We start from the raw sequence: 21,671 nt of genomic DNA on the forward strand, positions 1-21,671 counted from the left end.
TCATTTTGATGCTTTATGTCAAGGGCCCTAAAAAGAATAGAAGAACATAAACATTATTAACCCACGCCCCTCATACAAAGGCTCCAAGACAATGGTTTGGTTAATTACAGAGAAAAAGAAAATGGTTCAATTCTCAACTACTAGACTTTCATTTTCTTTCCATAATTTATATATGAATTAGGGTTTAACATTGGTAGAGATGGAGACCAAGTTGAGAAATAAGAAATTTGCCGAGATAAAAACATAAATCTTTTTCGTCCTTCTTTACATCCTTATTTATAATTTCATATGAGTTGATAAAGTCAATTATCACTTAAAAAAAAAAAAAAAAAAGGAGTTTCAATTGCTAATTTTTTAGGTATGAATAGAAGCACTCCTCTCAAATTGGAAGCTCAATTCTTCCCTCTCTCATCTTCTCATGACTCTTGCCTAACGGGCGTACATTTTCAGCGATTGTCTTGTACAATCGAGGATAAGAAAACCAAGACACTACTACAAAAAGTTAATCACACAACACTAATCACACAACAGAACAGAAATCATCTGTTGTGTGTTTAAGTAAGCTCGATTGTACAACGGTATTATAGATATTCTATTGTGTGAATATCAACAAAGTGATGACTTTTTTATCAAAACTACATTGCACAACGGAATAAAGTATTGTCCGTCGTCTGAGTGTTAAAAAATTTAGCGGCAGATTTCCCTCCATTTTGGAGTCTTGGTTGGCTCTTGAAACACTAAAATTTGGGCTACTAGGTACAACGGATTTCGTTATTTCCGTTGTGTGATTGAAAAACTAAGCACCAAAGTTTGAGTAAGCTTGCTTGAATGTCTTCCCCTAGATAGGCCTAGTGTAAGCTGTGGTCATCAGACAACAGATTTAAATTTTTCTGTTGTGTGAACTTTGAGCCAAAATATTGTAGGCGCCATGTTTCCCTCCATGTTTTGGCATTTTGATTTTATGTAGTGCACTCATACGACAGTTGATGAAGTTTCTGTTGTGTGAGCGACTTCAGAATTTATTGAAGTTTAATTGTGCCCTCACCCAGTCCTTGCCACATCGTGTCTGAAAGAAATGAAAAAAATAAAACAAAACGAAACCTATCGAGCTCTCTCAGTCGCGAATTCCTCCCTTCTCTATCTCTCTCTTTCCCCACAAAACCCCTCTCTCTCTCTCTCCTGAAACCTCTCTTAGTCTCTCGATCTCCTTGCTTCTATTCCTTATCCCCCGAAATCCAAATCCTCTTCAGTGATGGAGGAGATAGAGTGTCCCAGATCCACTTGGCTCTATCTCTATCTCCTCGTCGTCCTAGATGCAGAAGAGGTTTTAGGTCGTGGACGCTTCTTCAGTTAAGGTTGATTTCAAGTGCGGTGACTCCATCGATCACCCTCACCCTTGGCCCTTCCAGGTTCATTCCAATATCATTGAATTTCCTTTCCAATTTCATTGAACAGGGCTCAACATTGAAATTCTAATTGAGTTTTCCTGTAGTTTTGGCAAGAGACGGATAAAGCAGCTTATCTTGTGAGACAAACTCTAGAACTTGATCTGGTATATGATGCTAGCGAGCTCAATTGACTACACAGATCGATTTGCGGCATCTGCTATTTCTCCCAAGACAAGAACCATCCCACCACACAGGTACCTTTCTCTATTTTTCTTCCATCTCATTCTGGGTTTCGTTAGTTGATCGGCTTTTGATATTGGGTTCATGTTTGTTTATTCATTCCTTGCTGCTTTGATTCTGGGACTTTTGCCAACTGTTGATTTGAAAATTTGATAATGAATGATGTTCAATTAAATCTATCACACCATTGGAATCACCAAATATGAATCAGGTTCCTTAGTGTTGCTGCTATTACGGTTTGAAAAAAAAATGATGGGAAACAACAAATATCAACTGATTCTTGACTTCTGAATAGTAAAAAGTGAAAGTGATTGATTATATATGGTGTGGCTTAAGAATCAGGTTGGTTGTAGGTGATTAGATATGACAGGATTGATAACCCAGTTAAAAAGTGAAAAGGAAGCAAAATCTTTTTTTTTTCCCTTTCTTTTTTCCTTTTCTATTGCGTAAGACACCAAACTGGAGTTGGAGTTCAAATTTGTGCAAGTTTTCTGCAGCAAAAACGACTGTTTTTGTTCATGGGCGCGATATTTTGGGGTCCCTAATGATGCACTGTGACTTGTATTTAGTGCAAGTTAAGTAGATTCTGAACCCACAAAATAATCAAAGTGAGAAGTCTAGTTTATGGAGTTTCAGTGGAGGAACCAATCATTTGTGATTTTTCTGTTATTTGTCTATTTTTTCCTAGGGAGGATGATTACTCAATCTGTCTGTTGTAATCAACTATTTTGGTTCATTTCATGAGGAACTTACTTGTAGAATTGGTTGTTTCATTTTTTGCTGGTACTGCAGTTTCTGTATCAAGTTAATCTCAACTATAAGCTCACACCAGAGGGTTCTACTTTCAGCTTCCCACATGCCCAAGTGCAATATCTTCCAGGTACGATGTCGTTTCAGTGGTGAATAGGGTTTCCAAATTCCAATATTGAAATCAAAATCAGAAATTGGGTGTTTTTTTGTTTTGGCTTAGCAGGAGGCGGTTGGGTTTTAGGGGTCATGTACATTCCCTTTTATGTTTTTTTTCCTTTACCCTTCAATTTTTGGTCCATTAGGAGATTGAGAGCTTTTGTTTCCATGTTGGTTACTGATGGATTGACGACAAATTGTGGTTTGTATCGACAGCTATTGCTAGTTGTTATCACTCCTGAGATTCTAAAGAACAAGATTGGCTGTTGAGAAGAGTATGTTCTTATGCTTTGCTGATAATTGTTTTTTTTTTTGGCATGTGTTGATGCTTTGATGAGGGAGGATGTAAGAGGGCAGCCAATTCAGAAAGCAAATGTACATAAACTTATAAAGTTTTAATTTTTAGATGTTGTAGAATAAGTTTTAATTTTGGTAATGAATCAGGGATTTATAAGCAAAGGAAATCATTGTCAATGATGAACTAATTTCCTTTGAATGTTTGTTTGGTTTTCAATTGTTTCATCTTCTTATCAGAAGCAACATATTTGTAATTTTTTAAACATTGTTTATTTCTTAAGAGGTGGAGATGAAGAACGTGGTACCGAGATCAATTAAGGCATGAAAGAGATGTATTAAAGCAGGAGCGAGGTTCTGGTCATGAGGTACAGTCAATGCTCATTGAACTGTGGAATTGTTGCTTATATGTATCTATCTCATATACACTATTTTTTATTTTCTTTCAGATGGTTGATTTATCTGCTTGAGAAACAAGCACAAGATTTGAAGAGCACAAGACAGTTGATGCAGGGCAAAAGTATCACTTTACATTTGACAAAGTATTTGATCATGTGGCATCACTACATGATATTTTTGTGGAAATATCGCAACTTTTCCAAAGTGCACTTGACGGCTACAAGGTGGATCTTTTTTCTGCATTTTATTTTGTGCAGCTGATTGAGACTGAACAAGTACTGCATTTTGGAACTGAACATGTTTGCTTCTTTCCTCCTCTGTCTGTTAATACTATCCAATTTTATCTTAGTAATTGTTATATCTCTCCCAATTTATCTTATATTTTGTGATTTGATGCTATAATTTTATTCATCAGTGAGGGTTATAGTCTTTAATCTTTGAGCTTATGTGCATGTCAGGATGAAGATCATTGTCCTTTCCATTTGAAAACTGGCCGGAGCTTGTCGGTTTGGTCGACATTGCAGCAGAGTCCTTTCTACCCAGATAAATCATCCACACTGCTTATCAAGAACATGTACAATGGTCCTGGCCTTACTTGGGAGCAGGATGAGGGGCTTGAGGTCTGTTAATGCTGCCATGCCTTCATGTGATTCTTGTATCCTGATAATAACTTTGGAGACCTTACTTTCATTGAATCTACGAATTTGTGTATTTGTGTTGTGTCACTGCATAATGATTGAAAGCAGCTCATAGAGTTCCTTATTAAAAAATGAAAATTTATACTTCAAAAGGTATACTACCTATTAAATGTACTTTGTTGAGCAGGCATATCTAACATAAAATAAACTCTTCTTTCTATGTGGCATGTTGATGTATTGAGGAGTCATGGACTAGTTTATCATTTTTTTCAACATGATATCTTTTTGGATTTGTATTTGATTGCATACCATGTGTCTTAGTTCAATGCTGTAGTTTAGTTCAGTTTTCCTTCTTTTCATATAAGGATTGACACTCTTCTTCTTTGACTTAAGCAATCAGATTCATTGCAAGTTCACTTTGGTGGAGATTCAGGTTTTCAGCCTTGATTGTACTGAATTAAAGATATTATGCATAGTATATCCTTCTTGCTATCTTTAAACTTGCTATGGTGTATCGATTAGTTTCCTTAGTCTTATTGCCATCTTCGTTATAAGCTTCACTTCCTTGTTTATTTCTTCTTTTCACTTTTGTTGTACATAAACAACTGTGTGCATTTATGCATGTATCTACCAATGGTTGTAATCTCCATACAAACCATTGGTAGATATAATTGATGTATAATTGATTGTATGGATTATGCATGCATGTATAATTAATTGTAATAGTTATACATATATGGCTACACATTGTTGCCCGATTGCAATCATGAAATTTTTGTTTTGCTTTGATATGCTGTTGAGATTAGAAACCATGTATAGTAGTATTCTAAATTTTGCACTTCTAATATATGGATCTGGAGATTTAGAGCCCACTTGTGGGAGGGACTAAGTTCTGCCGATCTCATTTGGGAGAGCTGAGATTTCACAGTTATGAGATTCTGCCAAACTTCTACTAGGACTGTCTTTGAAAGTTTTGTTAATAATATAACCAATAAAAAAATTAAAAAAAATCTGAATTAGTTGTCTGACGCTTTAAGTTTCTCCTCTAAACATATAAATTTAGAGTCTTTCCTTCAATTATCATGTACTTTTAGTTTGATTTGGAGTGTGATCCTTGCCAATTAAAGGGTATCAGTCACCCCAATGAACCCAGAGCCAAGCTTTTAGTTGATCACTCTTGCAGGCATGCTTGTGAGTGATTGATGCTAGGGAAAAGTCTTTGTCCAAATCGAAAAACCTGACTCCGCTATGCATGTAGTCTGATGAAGTTACCTTTTCTCTTTGGTTTTACTCAGGTGAGGCAGGGCATTACATATATATAGGAGTGGTCTACTTGGTGATGATCATAGCATCGCCCAATCTAGAGGTTCATGAGCTGGATGAGCTCCCGGAGCAGTGGCGGAGGTTTAAGCTGGCTTGGCTTTGTAAGGACCTGCCGTCGCGTAATTCCAGGGCTTTGATTCGGATTCTCAATGCCCAAAAGAAGTGGATGAGGCAAGAGGACGCCAAGAACTCTGGTATTGTTAACTATAGGTCTCATTGTGAAATTATAATCATTTTCCTTCCATCAGTTTAAGGATTATGATACCAAGAACTCTGGTATTTTGAAAGAAATCTGTAGAAACTGTCCTGCAGTACAACCTTTTTTGGTATTTCTTTTCCCTGACTTATTGAACTCCAAATGACCTGAATTTTTGATATGTTTTACTTCTGTTAGTTAGAAAAAGATCTGGAAAGTTTCATCTTATTTTGACATAAAGTGAATGTTCTGTGAATTTTCCAAGTTTGGTCTGTAATTGAGAAAGTTCCAGAATTTTAAATGTTCCTCTGATTTTCTGTTGAGATTTGAACTTCTACTTGAATCATTTAAGTTCTGGTTTTTCTGTATATTGAACTAGACATCCCAATGCTTGTTTGAAAACTGATTCCTTGTCATTTGGATTTGCAATGAATTTTTGGTGAATTTTCTAAGTTGACCATGCTGCTGAGAAAGTACGTGTGGAGGTGTTCATAGACTGTTAACACAGTAATTTATATGTGATCAAATTCAAAAGATTGTACACCTTGCAACTAAAAGCTTCAGTTTATTTATATGTGATTCGAGTGGTGATTTAAAGTATGTTGATAGAAGCTGCTTGTTTCTAGTTGACAGGTTAGATGAAAGCTCAATGCTAACTATCAGTTGAGTGATGAGCCCAGATTTCTCTGTTGTAGTTAGGTACCTTCAAATATGTTTAGGGTTTAGGGATAGGGTTTAGGGTTTTGGTGTAGTGTATGAACATCGTCAATTATTTGGCTCTTTATGCATTCTTCTGTGTTCTTGCTTTCCCTTCACTATTCAAATTATTTGTGATGCTTATTTCTTTCTTTTCAAGAATTTAGGCATGTAGAAAGTACAACACTCATCTGAAAGCTCTGTTTCCCCCCTTGTTAGAGATTATCAAACTTAAATCTAGCTATTAGAGTTTTTCTTATTGAATTTCTGTTTTGTACATTTTCATTTAGATGAGTTTAGTTTTCTATTGTAGGTACTGTATGTATCATGCTCTTCTGCTGCAGTATGTGCTACTTGCGAAGCTTCACAATAACCTTGGAGGTCATGCAAGTCAGAATATAGTGCACAAGATGCTTGATAAAATGGCACATGAAGGTTTTGTTGATGTCAAAGGATATTGTATCAGCTTTTGATTCATGTATAGCTACTTCAACATGATGAATTTCTACTTGTGCTGATAGATATGACATACAACAATTATCAGCTTTGATTCATGCATGCATGGGTCGAGGTAGACTAGGAATGCTTTCTTTGTTTGTTTGATAGTTTAATTATCTAGTTTGGATGTTTGGTTGTACTTGACAAACGCAACTCATATAGTTACACTAATTATATGGATCAATGTGGCTTTATATGTACTGTTCATTCGGTAATATATATTGTTCATTTGATGAGGCAATCTCAGTTGTCCAAGGTTTAGTCATACAACACAATGCAGAATAATATGTTGTCTGATTGTAAAAGGATTCAAAATTAAGGCTTCTCATACAACAGTTACTAGATGTTAGCCAATTCGATTACAATATTCACACCACAGTTAAAACAATATAGCTGTTGTGTGAACTAACAACCAACAACAGAAAATAACAAAATTCTGTTGTGTGAGATTCATAACACACAACAGAAATAAAATTATCTCTGTTGTCTGAATCAATTAACAGACAACAGATAATTTCATTGTAGTTGTCTATTACTTATCTCAGACAACAAAGAACAAATTATATATGTTGTGTGTTATGAATCTTAGACAACAAATAAACAATATAGCTGTTGTGTGTTATGAATCTCAGACAACAAAGAAATCACAACTGTTGTGTGTTATGAATCTCAGACAACAGCTAAATTTCATTTTCTGTTGTCTGAATGGCCATGTCAATGCCGAGGCATCCCCACGCATGCTATGCCAGGCACATGCCTGCGTAGAATTCACACAACAGAAATAATTATCTGTTGAGGAAATGAATATTGCACAACGGTGAAATCACCGTTGTGTGATTTTTCAATCACACAACACTCGTTTAGACCACAGTGAGGCTGGTCATCACACAACACAAAATGTTTGTCGTCTGATTAACTTATTGTAGTAGTGAGATTTTATTGGCGGTGACATTCGTGTTTTGGAATTGAGCCCGAGTTCTTCGGGTGGGGATCCAAGTCGAGTTTTGGGTCGCAGTGGAGAGTCTGTGGTAGGCGACATCATTGCGGCTTCAGGTAGTGGAGGCTCGTGTTGAGAAAGAGGTTGGTAAATGCAGCGATCTTTGCTGAAGGCGGTTTGGTGGTACGTTCAGTGGCTGAAGGTTGGATGGTGGTGGTGATCCGATTTAGGTTGCAAGCCAGGGAGATGGGTTGCTCTAGGCTGAGTCCTTGGGCCTAGCACAGAGTGGGCTTGTTTTCTCTTGTCTGGTCCAAATTAGAGGGTAAGGATCGGAGAATGGGTTTGGGTTTTAGGCTCTGTGCCTACTACCTTAATTCCTTTTTCTTGCTTCTTTGTTTGGGACATACCTTGAACTTTTTGATGATATGTGTGGCAGGTTCAATCCAGTGACTAGTATTGATGTACACCAATTACGGTCTTAGGCGAATGTACTAATTTTATTGGTTGGGTCATGTAAACATCAACTAGGTCCAAGTTTCAGTTTTTCTAATTTTCTTAGTAGTCACTTTGAATAACTGCACTAATAGTTATGTAATGGTTGTTAGTTGCTAGTGATTCTCTTCCCGATTAGGCTGAGAATTGTAATAACATACCATTTTTATTTACTTTGAGAGGATGTAATTTCGTGGCGGTGGCTCGGTGAAGCTGTGTGAATATATAAATATTCATTCTCCTAAAAAAAAAAAAAAAAAAAAAAAACAAACTCTTGCCAAACGCGGGAGTGCGGGCAAGTGGAGGAATTAGGTCTTTGTCGAGGTTAAACGGACGAGCCCTTACTCCATACGTTGCTCGAGCTGTCGCTGCATTACTTTTATTCCTCGTCCACTCCCACCACTCGGCTGAATCAAGCTGTCGCCGTACGTCTCTTTTCTCTTCTGCTTCAGCATTATGATGATTCGTGTATTGTACGTACGTTTAGGGTTTCCAACTGTTAATCTCTTCATCATGTAATCGAAAACAAGAAAAACGATCAATTGTTAATCTGTTAAGATCTGTGCCGTGTCTTATGGTTCTAAATGTTTTGTCGTTCTAGAATATATAAATACACGTGCAGTTTCAACAATCTATATTTGACTTTATCAATGGGTCACTCAATTCCATTTCTGTTATTCTTCTCTGCAAGGAATTGCCAGTCTAGAGTTATATCCAAAATTCTTCCGCAGCCTAGCTTAGTTAGCCACTCGTGAATAGTTAAAAGCTGGTTCGTAATTGGAACCATGTACTCTCTTCTATAGTGCTCTATCTAGAAAGACCGGCTAAGACGCCATTCGGAACATACACCTACACGAAACAGTAAAGATAAGATTTAGTAAAAATCGTGAGTTGATCTGTTTATGGGATAATATACAAGTTAGAAAGGGTGTGCGAAGAGACAGAAGCATTTAAACTTTGAAGGATAAAGGATCACATGGAGCTGTTTGCCAATATCTATAGATACCAACCATTATATTGAGACTGACTTCCGCTGAACACAAGACATGTACGTTAGCACACTCTTCAAATCAGTATAGTTTTCTTGTTTAGGGATTCTCCATCAAGTGGATTTTCTAGATTTCTGAAAGAATTAGCTTTAGAATTGGGAATGTATATATATGAAAAAACAAAGCCACATGGTAGGATGGCTTTGTGTTCCTAAATGAGCTTCGAGCAATGGGGAGACAGAGGCATGTGAATCCTTGTCTCAGAAGAGAGTGGCCCTTATAGCTGGCTCTTCACCACTCATTTCATTTACAGTATGGTTTTCCGGATATTCATTGATCTATATATATGCAATGATCAAGTTCAGTATGACCAACTCAAGTCTTCTCCTTCCCTAGTATTAGAGCTCTTTTTTCTTTTGGAAAGTCCTTTCAATTGCTTTTCTTGTTTAATTTGATCAGTTAAAAAAATTAAACACCATGAGTTTTCGGTTACCTGGAATTGGTAACACCAAGAGAAGTCTTACTAGATCTTTATCTGCTTCAAAGACCTTAGATATGCCAAAAGGCTATTTTGCAGTTTATGTTGGGGAGAGCCAGAAGAAACGGTTTGTGATTCCAATATCATACTTGAATGAGCCTATGTTCCAGGATTTGTTGAGTCAAGCTGAAGAAGAATTTGGATACGATCATCCCATGGGTGGTATCACAATCCCCTGCAGTGAACGTACCTTCCTTGATCTCACTTGTCGCTTGACTGTGTGAGTGAGTGCTATGAAGTGAATCTAGCTCTGATTCAAATTCATATCCAAATCATCCTCATTGCAGAATTCACCAACTCGAGGGATGAGTAGAGGCTATGGGGGAATCTGTAATCCTGAAGCTTCTTGTGAGGCTGTGCACTGAGAAGATCAAGACGGAACACAGATTAGCGCAGAAATCAAAACACAGTAAAACTCTGAAAGCATTGGCTCAAGAATCAGGACTCCAAATTTAAACTCAGAGAGAGAGATAGTCGAATTCTATCTTTGGAACCAATGTACCTCTTTGTTATTTGTTCTCCAAGAAAATCTGGGAATATATAATATTTTTAAATATTCCTCAATCCTTCTTGTTTTCTATTGTCATTATAATTGTTCTTATCACTGTGTTGCATTGCTTAGCAACGTAATGACACATGTTGGCATTAGAATAGAAGATTACACGAATGACAGAAAGATAGAATCTGATCATTGCCAGTTTATTTGTATTCTTTTTTGATAGAATTAAATGACAGATTGTTTAGCAGCCCAAATAGTGTCTCAGATACAGAAGGTGATCTTTTCCAGCAAGAACCAATTGTTAGTCTTGTCCGTAAAATCCAATGTCAGCTTAATATCCTTTACCACTTATTTAATTTCATGTGGAAATTAAATGGTTTTCCAGATCCCCTTTCAACAAAGAGTTAGTAGATTAAGATTATGTGGACTTGATTTTCCTTTGGATAACATGTGTGAGTGTATATATGGACTAGAGGGTTTAGAATATATCTGGAATGCAGAAAAAATTGTATGGATGAAATTGTGTGGGGATTGGCAAGCGACATAAGCATCTGAATACTGAAGAATCACATGGTTGTGTTTTACAATATCTGATTCTCAAGGACTATGAGTTATTGAGTCTCTATTCGATGGAGAACATTATGCTTATGACGTTGCAGCTCCAAAGCTTGAAAGCTTAAAAGATGTGGACAGGCCTCCGACATACATACATCAATAGGTTGTAGACATAAGCAAAGGAAGAAGAAATTATGATCAAGATGTTGGTTAATTGCCGGCTTTGCTAAATAAAATTTGTTATTAGGTTGGAATTTCACATCAGTCGGTAGCTACCTTTGTTTTCCGTTTATCCAATGCAGGTAGGGAACAATCTTCCCGCACAAGCATATAGTTAGGTAAGTAGGGGAAAACAAACCCATGTGATATCTCAAAAGTTAGTATCCCTTATTGCTGCCCCATGTAGTGCGTCTTCACCTCCATTTTCATGTACCTTAAGACTTCCATCAGACCCTTTTATTATCTATATATATGCAAATAATCAAGTTCATTATCAGCAATTCAAGTCTTTTCCTTTCCAAGCAAATAATCAAAGCTTTTTCCTTATTTCCCAATTGCTTTGAATTTTTTCTCTTGTTCTTCCACTTAAGACCATAATAGCCATGGGTTTCCGGTTGCCTGAAATTGTTACTTCAAGAGAAATCTTATGAAGACTCTTTCTGCTGGGAAGAGCTTAGATGTTCCGAAAAGCTACTTTTCAGTTTATGTTGGGGTGAACCAGAAGAAGCGATTTGTGATTCCAATTGCGTACTTGAACGAGCCTTTGTTCCTGGATTTGTTGAGTCAAGCTGGAGAAGAATTTGGATACGATCATCCCATGGGTGGTTGTTTGGCTCCAAAACCAGTTGGCGTGCAAACTGTCTCTTTTGAGCGAGTGATTGCGCAGGCGTGCCAGCACCGCGGGGTGCAGTCGTCGGGGTAGTCCCTTGACCTGACTTCTTCTTCAAGCGCTGTGGACGAGGAGAGCACCAACCTCGTCACAGGGTTCTTCTCTAGCCTTTCGGGAAAGGACTTTTGCCTTACGGATAAGGACTTTAGGTGTGATCTCTTCGGTCACCACAATCGATATTCAACGTTGTAGGTTGAGCAGAGCAATCACTGGGAGGTCTTAAGAAAGCACGGGGTTTGCCAAAGCGTATCTTTGGCTTCGCTGGGTTGCGAGGGCGTTACCCTTGCTTCGCTAGTAGTGTCTGTGTGGCAGTAGCACTAACAGTCGGCTCTAAGAGACTAGGACTGAGAGTACGGTCGCCGGGTTTCAACAGGGTTGAAGGTTTGCTCCGGGGAGGCTTTGTAATCGCTGGGATTGATTGATTCGAGAGAGAGAGATCCTTAACTTTGCCGCTTAACCCTGTATTTATACACCTAGGGTTTCGACTGCTCCTTGCCTTAGAAGGATTATTAATTGAAATTTCCTATTCAATCTCTGCTACTCGACCCCAATAAGGTTTCATTTTCCTTATGGGTTACGGAATGGGCGAAGCTATACCCCAAATCCGAGTAGGCTTATTTTTGGGCCGCAGGTACCGGCCCGCTGGCTCAAACCCACCAAAGGATCCTGCCAAAAATACTTTTGGGCTCAAACAGTGGTATCACAATCCCCTGCAGTGAACACACATTCCTTGATCTCACTTCTCGCTTAAGTGTATGAGTCACCAATAATGAGGTGAATATGAGATCCAACTTCATACTCAAAAGCGTGATTGGAACTCGCTGAGTCACAAACGAGGAAGAGGCCATGATTGAGGGAACCCATCTGTATCTGTAATCCTCAAGCTGCATGAGAGCTGAACAGAAAAATGATGCTATCATGAACAATGTATTAAAAAGCGCGCTTTAGGGCGCCCCTGAGGTGCAAAAGGCTTTTTTCTTGGTATATTTCGCCTCAGATTTCATCACAAGGCGTAGAGGCGCAGAAGGCGTACTTCTAGGCGTGAAAAGCGTGGTGGAGGCGTACGCCCAAAAAAAAAAAAATAGATGAGTTCTGAACTTCTGCATTGTCTTTGAGATGATTTTTACTCCAAATCATGATAGAGATTGAGATAAAGGGGTAGAACTGAAGAAGGAGGGCTCAGAGAGAGAGAGAGAGTTGGGCGCTATATTGCTTTGGTTTTGTCGCAGAGGGATGGTGCTGTAATATCGGGAGGGAGGGAGAGAGAGATAGGTTATGATCGAGTTGGTTTGTGCTTAATTGATTGAGGACGTTGAGAAGCAGCTTTGGTTATATAGTACAGGCCTCTTGATATATAATCAAGTAATACTGATTTGATTAAAGCTTCTATCAACAATCACATGTAATTTGGAAGATTATTATGGTTTTTTGAAAGATTACTCTGGTTTATCCTTATCTATTGGTCTTCCACCTTTCCTAAATACTTTATATATGTAGATACAATTAGTGGCACACTACAGTACAAACACTTATTTTTTCTATATACATAATTAGTTGTTATTTTTTCTATATACATGTGTTTTACTAAATTTTTCTTTAATACATACTTATTTTATTATGACGCAAGGCTTACCCCTTATGCCTCGGGACTTACGCCTTGTTGAGGCTATCCCGAAAACGCCTCGAGTTACGCCTTAGCGTTTTAAAACATTGATCATGAACCCTCTGAAACCATTGGACTAAAAATCCAATGTTGAATGTAAACAGTCAAATTCTGTCCTTTGACCCCATGTAAACCTTTTTCTGTCCAAAAAAAGAACCCCATGTAAACTTCTTTCCAGGGAACACTAGGCCAAAAAAGCAAACAGACAACGGACCAAATTCGTTGTGTGATTTGGACGATTTCCGTTGTGTATCGGAGCGTTGTGTGATTTTTAATCACACAACGGTGGAAACTCGTTGTGTGAATCACAAACAGTCAACACTTATTTGGTTAAAACCGTTGTGCCTTCTCTCGGCAGATGGCAGCCACAGTTGCCGCGCAGTCACGCTGCACATGTCATTGGCATCATTCACACAACGAAAGTTGTTTCCGAGCAGTTGTATGAAAGGCAATCAGACAACAGCATTTTATTTTATCTGTTGTATGAGTTATCCTCACACTTCACTTTTGGAATTTTATTGTTGTGTGTTAGTTTTAGATAACGTATTCTTGTTATTACAGTTGTGTGATTGTAAATCAGACAACGTATGTTTGTTAGAACCGTTGCATGTTATATAAGGATTCATTGTGTGAACATCCAAATTGTTACTTCAGACAACATTATTAACATTAGAAATTTTGTTGTGTGATAATCGTCTTTTCTGGATTGTGTGCATTGATAATAATGCTCCATTTTACCTAATGAACAGTGACTAATTGTAAAGAAAAGACACTAGAATCTATGAAATGAGTAATCCAACTCATACTATTTGAAGAAAAGCATTCAAACTTTAAAAGGGAGGATTTCCCAATCATCCAAACCAACATTGAAAGAAGAAAAGCATTCAAATGCATGCCCATCTACTTGGGACATCAAAAGCTGATACAAATACAAACTATTTGTTACAAAACATGCCACACAGTGCATGAATATTGTACCAGCAGAGAAGCACAAAAATGATGCTTTCCTTCAGCAACAACCTACTTCCTCTTATGCTTTCCTTTAGCTCCTACACATACGCCTTCACAACATACTTTGCCCATTCATTTCTCATCATATCTATGTTTGCTTGGGTATATTGACTGTTGCCTCTCCTCTCCCATTGCTTCGGTATGTAAATGGAAAACGCATGCAGCTCCAACCTACACAATAGATTGATTCAGTTATTCACCATTTCAATTATAATCCAAGCAATGAAAGAATGCACAAACTAATATCCACAACTATTTGCAGTTTCCTTACCTCATCATCTATAGTATCAAACAATAACTATGGAAAGTGAATTAAGCTTGTTATTTTCTTCAATGCTACTTTTTACCTTATATTTAGACACCAAACATGTTGTAATTTTAGGTATTATAAATGAAACAAAGGCATAGAATTTAGCCAGCTATCAACCATTGCAGAATCAAAAATCGAGAGAATACATTGCATACCAATGTTTGACATACTAAAAGATTGCATATTTGTAATCAAATGTACCATATACACCCAGAACTCCAAATGCATCCCAATCATTCATTATTAGGACAATTCGACAGATTACAAACCAAAAAAAAACCCAAAAAAAAAAAGCTACAACTGCTTGTGCCTCCCAGATATGCTCAACTACTTGTAAATCAATAATCACATTTAATTTAAATTTCAAGGATAGCAATATCATGCATTGCCCAAATCAAAATAGACCCATTCATGCTCCTCCCCCATTATTACAAGTCTGTCTCATATCTCTGCATGTCCATTTGAATAAGAATTTCAGCAAACTATGGACCTCACGAGGCCAAATCATTGATGTGCATTTGTTCATATATAAACGGGTATATACAATTATATATATGTACGCTTAATTATAGATATAGAAATACATGGAGATATTCAATAAACCAAGATCAGTAATTGAAAAGCAAACACCAACTAAGATGAAGATCACTTACACGTAACGTAGACTAAGCAAACTCCACCCAAATGCCCACCAATCTTTCTGCTTAAGACAAATATATCAATTCCATTAGTACTCAGTGTTAACTCCCAAATTTGATTACCAAACTGCCCAAAATGGGATTCTTTTGAAACCCTTAAAATGATAGGAATCCTCTTAAGACACTTACTTCTGCCACTCAAACCCAGATGGGTTGAACAAATAGGGAGCAAAAAGCCAAGAAAGTGCCATCAACCAACTGGTCATTGTAAGAAGAATGTATGATAGAGCACTGCCATCATCATATCCATAAGCAAGGTACACTATCAACAAAAGAACTACTTCCAACCCGCAAACCAGGAGGAAAATAAATGATCAGTACACATACAAAAGCTCCAAATCAATTTTCTTTTATAGGAAGCACATATTTCTTTGCTAACAAAGAAAAATATGGATTATATCTTTTTTTTAATGCATTATCTCTTGATATATCACTAAACTGCACATGATAATTGATCATGTCTATGTTGTGAAACAACATTGCTAGGAGATTATACTTGAATAAACGTGAAAGTAAAAAATTAGAAATATCCCAACATATCTGCCAAATTTTATTACTTCCCAACCTTCCCAGATGCTATAGCAATATAGAATTTCATAATTCACCATTATATAGTGCAACTTGTCAAAAAGAGAAGAGTGAAGAGAAAGAACAGGAATCACACCCTTGGATAAAATGACTGCGGAAGTAAAGCCTGTAATTCTCTGAAAACTTAGTATGCCGGACTGCAAATCCCTTGCCAATTGCTTGATGGTATATTAAAAAAAATAAGCACAAGCCCAATTGATGAAAATCCCAAACTGAAAACAAAACCACTCAAGAGCAATCAAATCAAAAGTACTTGCCCTCTGTGTGTTTCCTCAGACACTACATCTAAAAAGGCATGACTATGCCCTCAGATTCAGCTAATTCAGCTACTTTGCTCAACAAATAGAATAACTTATTTTCATTCCTTGTGACTCCTAATGGGTTTCCACCATAAAAATGTGCAAAAGGAACAAACTTAATCCTTAGATTCAGCTACTTTTATCTTCATATACACAAGCAAATTAACTTATTTGCATTGCTAGTGAATCCTAATGGGTTTTCTCCACAAATCTATGCACATATTCATAACACGAAAGTAAAAAGGTAAAAGATCTGGGAAAAAAATTACCTTATGAGGTGACTTGGGGACCTTTCTGGGAGGCTTGGGACGGGTACACGTACCCAAGGCCTACATGTCTTTCCCTACTTCCATAGTTCCATATTTAATCCCGTTTGTTCGCTGCTGCATTATAATATCAATGTGCAGCTACTTGGCTCTGACTCTCTGACCAAAAAAAACATGAACATGTTAAAAAATTAAACAAATCGATACAATCTTGAATTTTAGTTGGTGTATATATATATACTTCTAAATATCTCTTTTTTCACCAAACTTCTATTTGTGGTAGTTATGGATTTCACTGCACAAACACAATTCATTGCCAAATAAGCAATTACACCAACAAAGAAACCCACAATTGAAACTAAGACACTGGAAACTTAAACTACTTAAAAAGAAACAATCAATCAACTCCCTATTACAAAACAATAATCATATTACCAATCAACATAAACAAAAGAATCGCAACCCATATAACAAACACAACCCAGAATTGCAAATTCACAGCTACAAACCTTGGTGGCGTGCTGCTTCCTTGAAGCCTTTCCTCAAGTTGACTTACAAGTAGTTTGCTTAGTACAGGTCATCTGAAACACATAATCAAATTCACTTTAACATAGATCATCAACAAATTACAAGTCCAAGCCATATCAAGAACAGATCTGAACCATACCACAATAAACAATTACCGAAACGCTCAATAACCCAGTATTCTCCCTCGTCCTCACCTCACACCCCTATATCACAACATCGTCCTCCTCACACCTCCTTCTCTTTAGTCATAACCAGCCTCTGCTTCTCTCTCTCCTCCGTGTTCGCAAACGGCGGCCTTCGCTGGTTGTTGCGATAGTCGCTGAGATCGGCCTCAAAACCTCTCTTCTTCCCAATACCTTGAACTAGTAAATCGAAGAACCTCTTCTTCTTTTTTCAATATGAAGAACCCTAATCTCAAGTCGAGATACTGGAGAAAGGAGAATTACACACCTCTTAAAGTTTGAAAATCGGAAATCGAAGAAAAGAGAGGGTTAGGGTTGCAACTCAGAGAATCGCAGAGAGGGAAGTGAAATGAGAGAGAGGGGAAGTGTGGAAGTTTTTTAGCTGAAAACTCTCTGAGGCCAAAGTGGGAGTGAGAGATGGAAGGCTCGGGATTTTGCTCGAAGTGAAGAGAGGCTCGAGGTTTTGCTCTTAGACTTGAAAAACAAAAGTGTGTGTACTGGTGCCCTCAAGTTGTATAAGGCACCACGCATTAATTTTTTTTTTTTTTAATTACTCAGACAACATATAGAGTTATATATGTTGTTGAAGTGTAGCAAAGCTGAGGGAACAAAGATGGAAATTTCCCGCCTGTGCAATCAAAATTTCAGTTTTGGCGCTGAGGTTAGACATTTCTCAATCACACAACAGAAATAGTTCATTGTGTTGTAGGAACTTGTAAGCATAACAAACCATTGAAGCCAAATTTACTCGTTTTGGGGAGAGAATGAATGCCATTTTGGAGACTTCTCCAAATTTTGCCACTCACTTGCACAACGGCACATTAAAAACCATTGTATGATGATTTGCAAGTACACTCCTACAACACAAGTAACTAAACTGTTGTACAATTTAGTGGCATCTAGGGTACAATTTGGAGCCAAATTTGAGTCCATCTAGGAGAGAAATCCGCCGCATTTTTTTTTTTATTCACACAACAGATTATTCTTGTAACCGTTGTGCAATGACCTTCTAAAAAAAAATTCAGAATTTTAACCACCTTATACAACGTAAGTTTAGTAAACATGTTGTGTGATTCACTTTCCCACATCACACAACGAAATTTTTTTTTTCGTTGTGTAAAAAGTGTTGTATGTTAAGGTTATTGGCCTAGTGGAAATTGGGGTTCACATTACTTAATTAATTTGCTATACGCAGTTAAGTCCTATTGTTCATTAGTTTGTTATCTTAGTTTAGCTTCTCTGGTATAATTAATCACCAACTGGCAGCTTGTTTTACGTGAAATGAAGTATTGCTCTATGCATCTTCACTTCCATGGCAATATTAGCTAGTGATATAAGGGACTGTTTTTGTATTGTTCATATGGGTTTGTCTAGTACCTAGTTAGCTCCAGAAGAACCTGGTGGCTAGCTTTGAGAAATGAGAACATGTATTGCTTTCGATGCACAACTGAGCATTCCCCCAGTTTGGAGAAAACTCTCATTTGGATTCAAATCTCAGGTTGCAGTATGCAAACAATGCAGTTCCTCGTAGTTAAGTGTTTGAGAGAAGCAACAATGTAATGAATTAGCAAACACTTATAGAAACTATAGTTCCCAGAAGTAACATCAGTATTATTGCTTAGTTTGGAGACAAGCCACCTGATGTTAAAGATTCTAGTCTTCATATATAGTTGAACTCATGGGTTACCAACTATGAAGCACGGATACGTGAATTTGGCCTCGTATCCCGTACCGATCCGGGATCCGGGTACGATACGCTCGGATACGCGTATCTGGATTTGGATACGGTTTGGATACGTCCGTATCCTAAGCCGATACGTAAATATGTAAATAAATCGGCTACGTAGGGGTAATGTTGACTTTTTACCCTGAAAAAACAAAAAAAATAAAAACAGAAAAACCAACCCAGATCGAGATGAACCTAATCTCAGATTTTCTCAAGCTCTGAGTTTCTTTTCTTCTGCTCTTCTTCTTGCTAAACCCAGATCGAGACAACCTTCTCTGCTCAAGACTTCTTCTCTTTCTCATGCTTTGCGTCTCTTTTCTTCTGGTCTTCTTCGTAAATTGCAAGCCTTCTTGCTCAACCCAGATCGAGACGACCTTCTGCAGAAATTCACTTCGTTCTACAGCCGATTCGGTTGGAGCTTGGAGCTTCAATTTGTTACTGCTTCGGGTACATTTGTTCTGCATCTTCTGCTCTTCTTCTCATATTTGTTCTTCAGTTTCTAGTTGCTTGGAGTTTCCTCTTAGTTCTCACATTTGTTGAAGCGGGTACATATTCTATACGGCATGTGCTTCATATTTGTTTGTTGCTTCGAACGTTTTGATTTCCAACCCGAAGACTCTTATTCGTGGTGGAGTGTGTGACTGCCAGCTGGAATGATAACGCGGTGCTAGTAATTTGCTTATATATATATATATATATATATATATATATATATTTTATTTTTATTTTAATTGACGTATCCTTCACGTACCCATATCCTATTACATTTAAGATTTGCCGTATCTACGTATCCGATCGTATCGTATCCGGATACTCATACCCATATCGGTGCTTCTTAGGTTACCAAGCCATAAAGAGGAAGATATATTAGATATGTATGTTTAGCGACATACATAGTATGCTTTAATAGGTATGCATAGCTAGTTGGATGATAGTGTGAGTTTCTCTGCATAACTGGACTAATCTTCTTTGAAATATTTCATCGGATAATTCTTCCAACTACTAGTTAACAACCATTAAGTGAAAAAAATCCAAATTTACAGGACGTGTTCATCAAACAATGTTTAGGACAGAAGGACTAGAATATCATCAAGTACCAAGTAATTTTTTAGCTTTTGTTGAAGGAATATCGATTTAGTGTGCCTTATCAAACTAGGAGTAGCAATAGGAGAGAAGGTTCTAGATTTCCCAATCCTACACGGATTGGTATTCCTTGTAACATTAGAACTAGCACTTTGTAATCCCTATATATAGGGCTCCTATTCTCAATAATAAGAACACATCTCTCTCATCAATCTCTCTCAAATACATTATACTTAAACACGTTATCAGCACGACTCTAACCACAAAACAGAAAACCAAAACTCATTCACAAATCAGCCCCTAGCCCGAGCTAGCCGAGCCTTCGCTGCAGCCCGAGCGCCCGTGCGCTTGCAACCTTGCACAGCAGCCCCTGATGCCCCCTCCCTGCAGCCCTGTGTTCCAGCCTGCTGCCACCGAAGCATCCCTGCTGCGCAAACAAGCCAACGCACACCCACTGCATCTTTTTCCCGTTCCTGTGCACATCCGTCTTCTTGCAAGCCTCGAAACGTCTAGTTAAGAAGCTCAGATCGAAAAACTTTCTTCATCAAAGTTGTTCGTCTCTGTCTCTTCCATCTAACCTCCGAATTTCAGCCTTATCGGAGTCATATTGAGATCTGTACACCAATCGAGGTACAAGCTGTTCAGAACAGAATCTACTCGGATTGCTTCGCTCCATCACGCCTGCATCGACACGCGCGTGATCCAAATACAAGTAAGTATTCAAAAGAGTAAGTTTTGAAGTTCCTATAATTTCAGAATTTATATTTCTTCTTCTTTTCTCGGGGACTTGAAAACCTCCCTTCTTCTACATCCCACCTTTCTTATAACGTGGGTTCGATTTTTGAGAAAAGCGGAATCGTGGGGATTCACGCAATTAACGAACTAAGAGCGTTCGTAAGACTTCGGACTAAGAGCGTCCGTAAGCATCGATTAACGACCATATAAACATCATTGTTTCGGTCTAATCCAATTATTCTTGGAAATCGATTTCTTGGTAGCATAGCTCGGAAATCTTATTTAGTTTTCGTGGAAGCATTGACTCCGAAACTAACTTGTTTTTGTTTCATCTTTCAGGATGTCAAACACAAACAAACTCGATTTTGTTCCATTGGATTATGCAGGCAAAAGGTACTTAATTTGGGTCACTGATGTCGAGATCCACCTCATTGCCCGTGATTTATTGCATACAATCCAAGAGCTTTGTCCTATAGAAACAGCTCCAGACCCTCAAACTGAGAAAGATAATTCCAAGGCACTTGCCTTCATGAAACGTCACATGGATAGTGACCTACAGTTTGAGTTCATAAATGAGGATAGCGCCATAAAGCTTTGGCATGCGCTTCGCGAACGATATGGCAATGTTCGTGACTCCATACTTCCGAATACAGAAGCAGAATGGAAATATCTTCGCTTTTCTGAATTTGACACTGTCATGAAATTTTATTCGGAAGCTCTCAGCATCAGAGCAATGATGCGTCTCTGTGGAAAAACAATCACAGAAGACCAATTGATTGAGAAAACCCTCAATACCTTCCCCGTCTATGCTATGAGGTCCTCTGACTTATTCCGGACTCATGTAAATGCAAGGCGGATCACAAGTTTTCAACAGCTTATTGAAGCTATGGTCACTACTGAAAGACATGGCAATGAACTTGTGAAAAGAAGATTTGATAGGCTTCAAGATAGCTATCAAGAGCATCGTCCTATGGCTAGAGAAAGTCGCCATCGACGTCATGATCCATACGATCGAAATGCTCAAGAAGGTAATCGCTCAAGGCGACAATCCCACGACCGTAGGAGGCGTGATTTTGAGGGAAATAGGGTTGGAAACCATGGAGCC

At 37.9% G+C, this 21,671-nt stretch overlaps 1 protein-coding gene and 1 long non-coding RNA gene across 2 annotated transcripts; one reads left to right on the top strand and one right to left on the bottom strand.

Moving 5' to 3' along the window:
• Positions 1 to 9,027: 9,027 nt before the first annotated feature.
• LOC112169804 (auxin-induced protein X15) lies at positions 9,028 to 10,123 on the top strand. The gene has a single exon (XM_024306864.2). The coding sequence runs from the start codon at positions 9,474 to 9,476 to the stop codon at positions 9,756 to 9,758; it is 285 nt and encodes a 94-aa protein (XP_024162632.1). The 5' UTR covers positions 9,028 to 9,473; the 3' UTR covers positions 9,759 to 10,123.
• Positions 10,124 to 16,395: 6,272 nt separating this feature from the next.
• Positions 16,396 to 17,066, bottom strand: LOC112169808. Its single transcript, XR_002924890.2, has 3 exons — positions 16,980 to 17,066; positions 16,822 to 16,893; positions 16,396 to 16,471 (listed from the first exon to the last, which is right to left on the bottom strand). It is a non-coding gene; the product is annotated as an uncharacterized LOC112169808 (long non-coding RNA).
• Between the last annotated feature and the right edge of the window lie 4,605 nt (positions 17,067 to 21,671).

This window comes from Rosa chinensis, chromosome 6 (assembly GCF_002994745.2).
Source record: "Rosa chinensis cultivar Old Blush chromosome 6, RchiOBHm-V2, whole genome shotgun sequence".
NCBI classification, from domain to species: Eukaryota; Viridiplantae; Streptophyta; class Magnoliopsida; order Rosales; family Rosaceae; genus Rosa; species Rosa chinensis.

Bases quoted from the DNA above. Each gene is read 5' to 3' on its own strand.
- LOC112169804 (XM_024306864.2), top strand. From the start codon at position 9,474: ATGAGTTTTCGGTTACCTGGAATTGGTAACACCAAGAGAAGTCTTACT.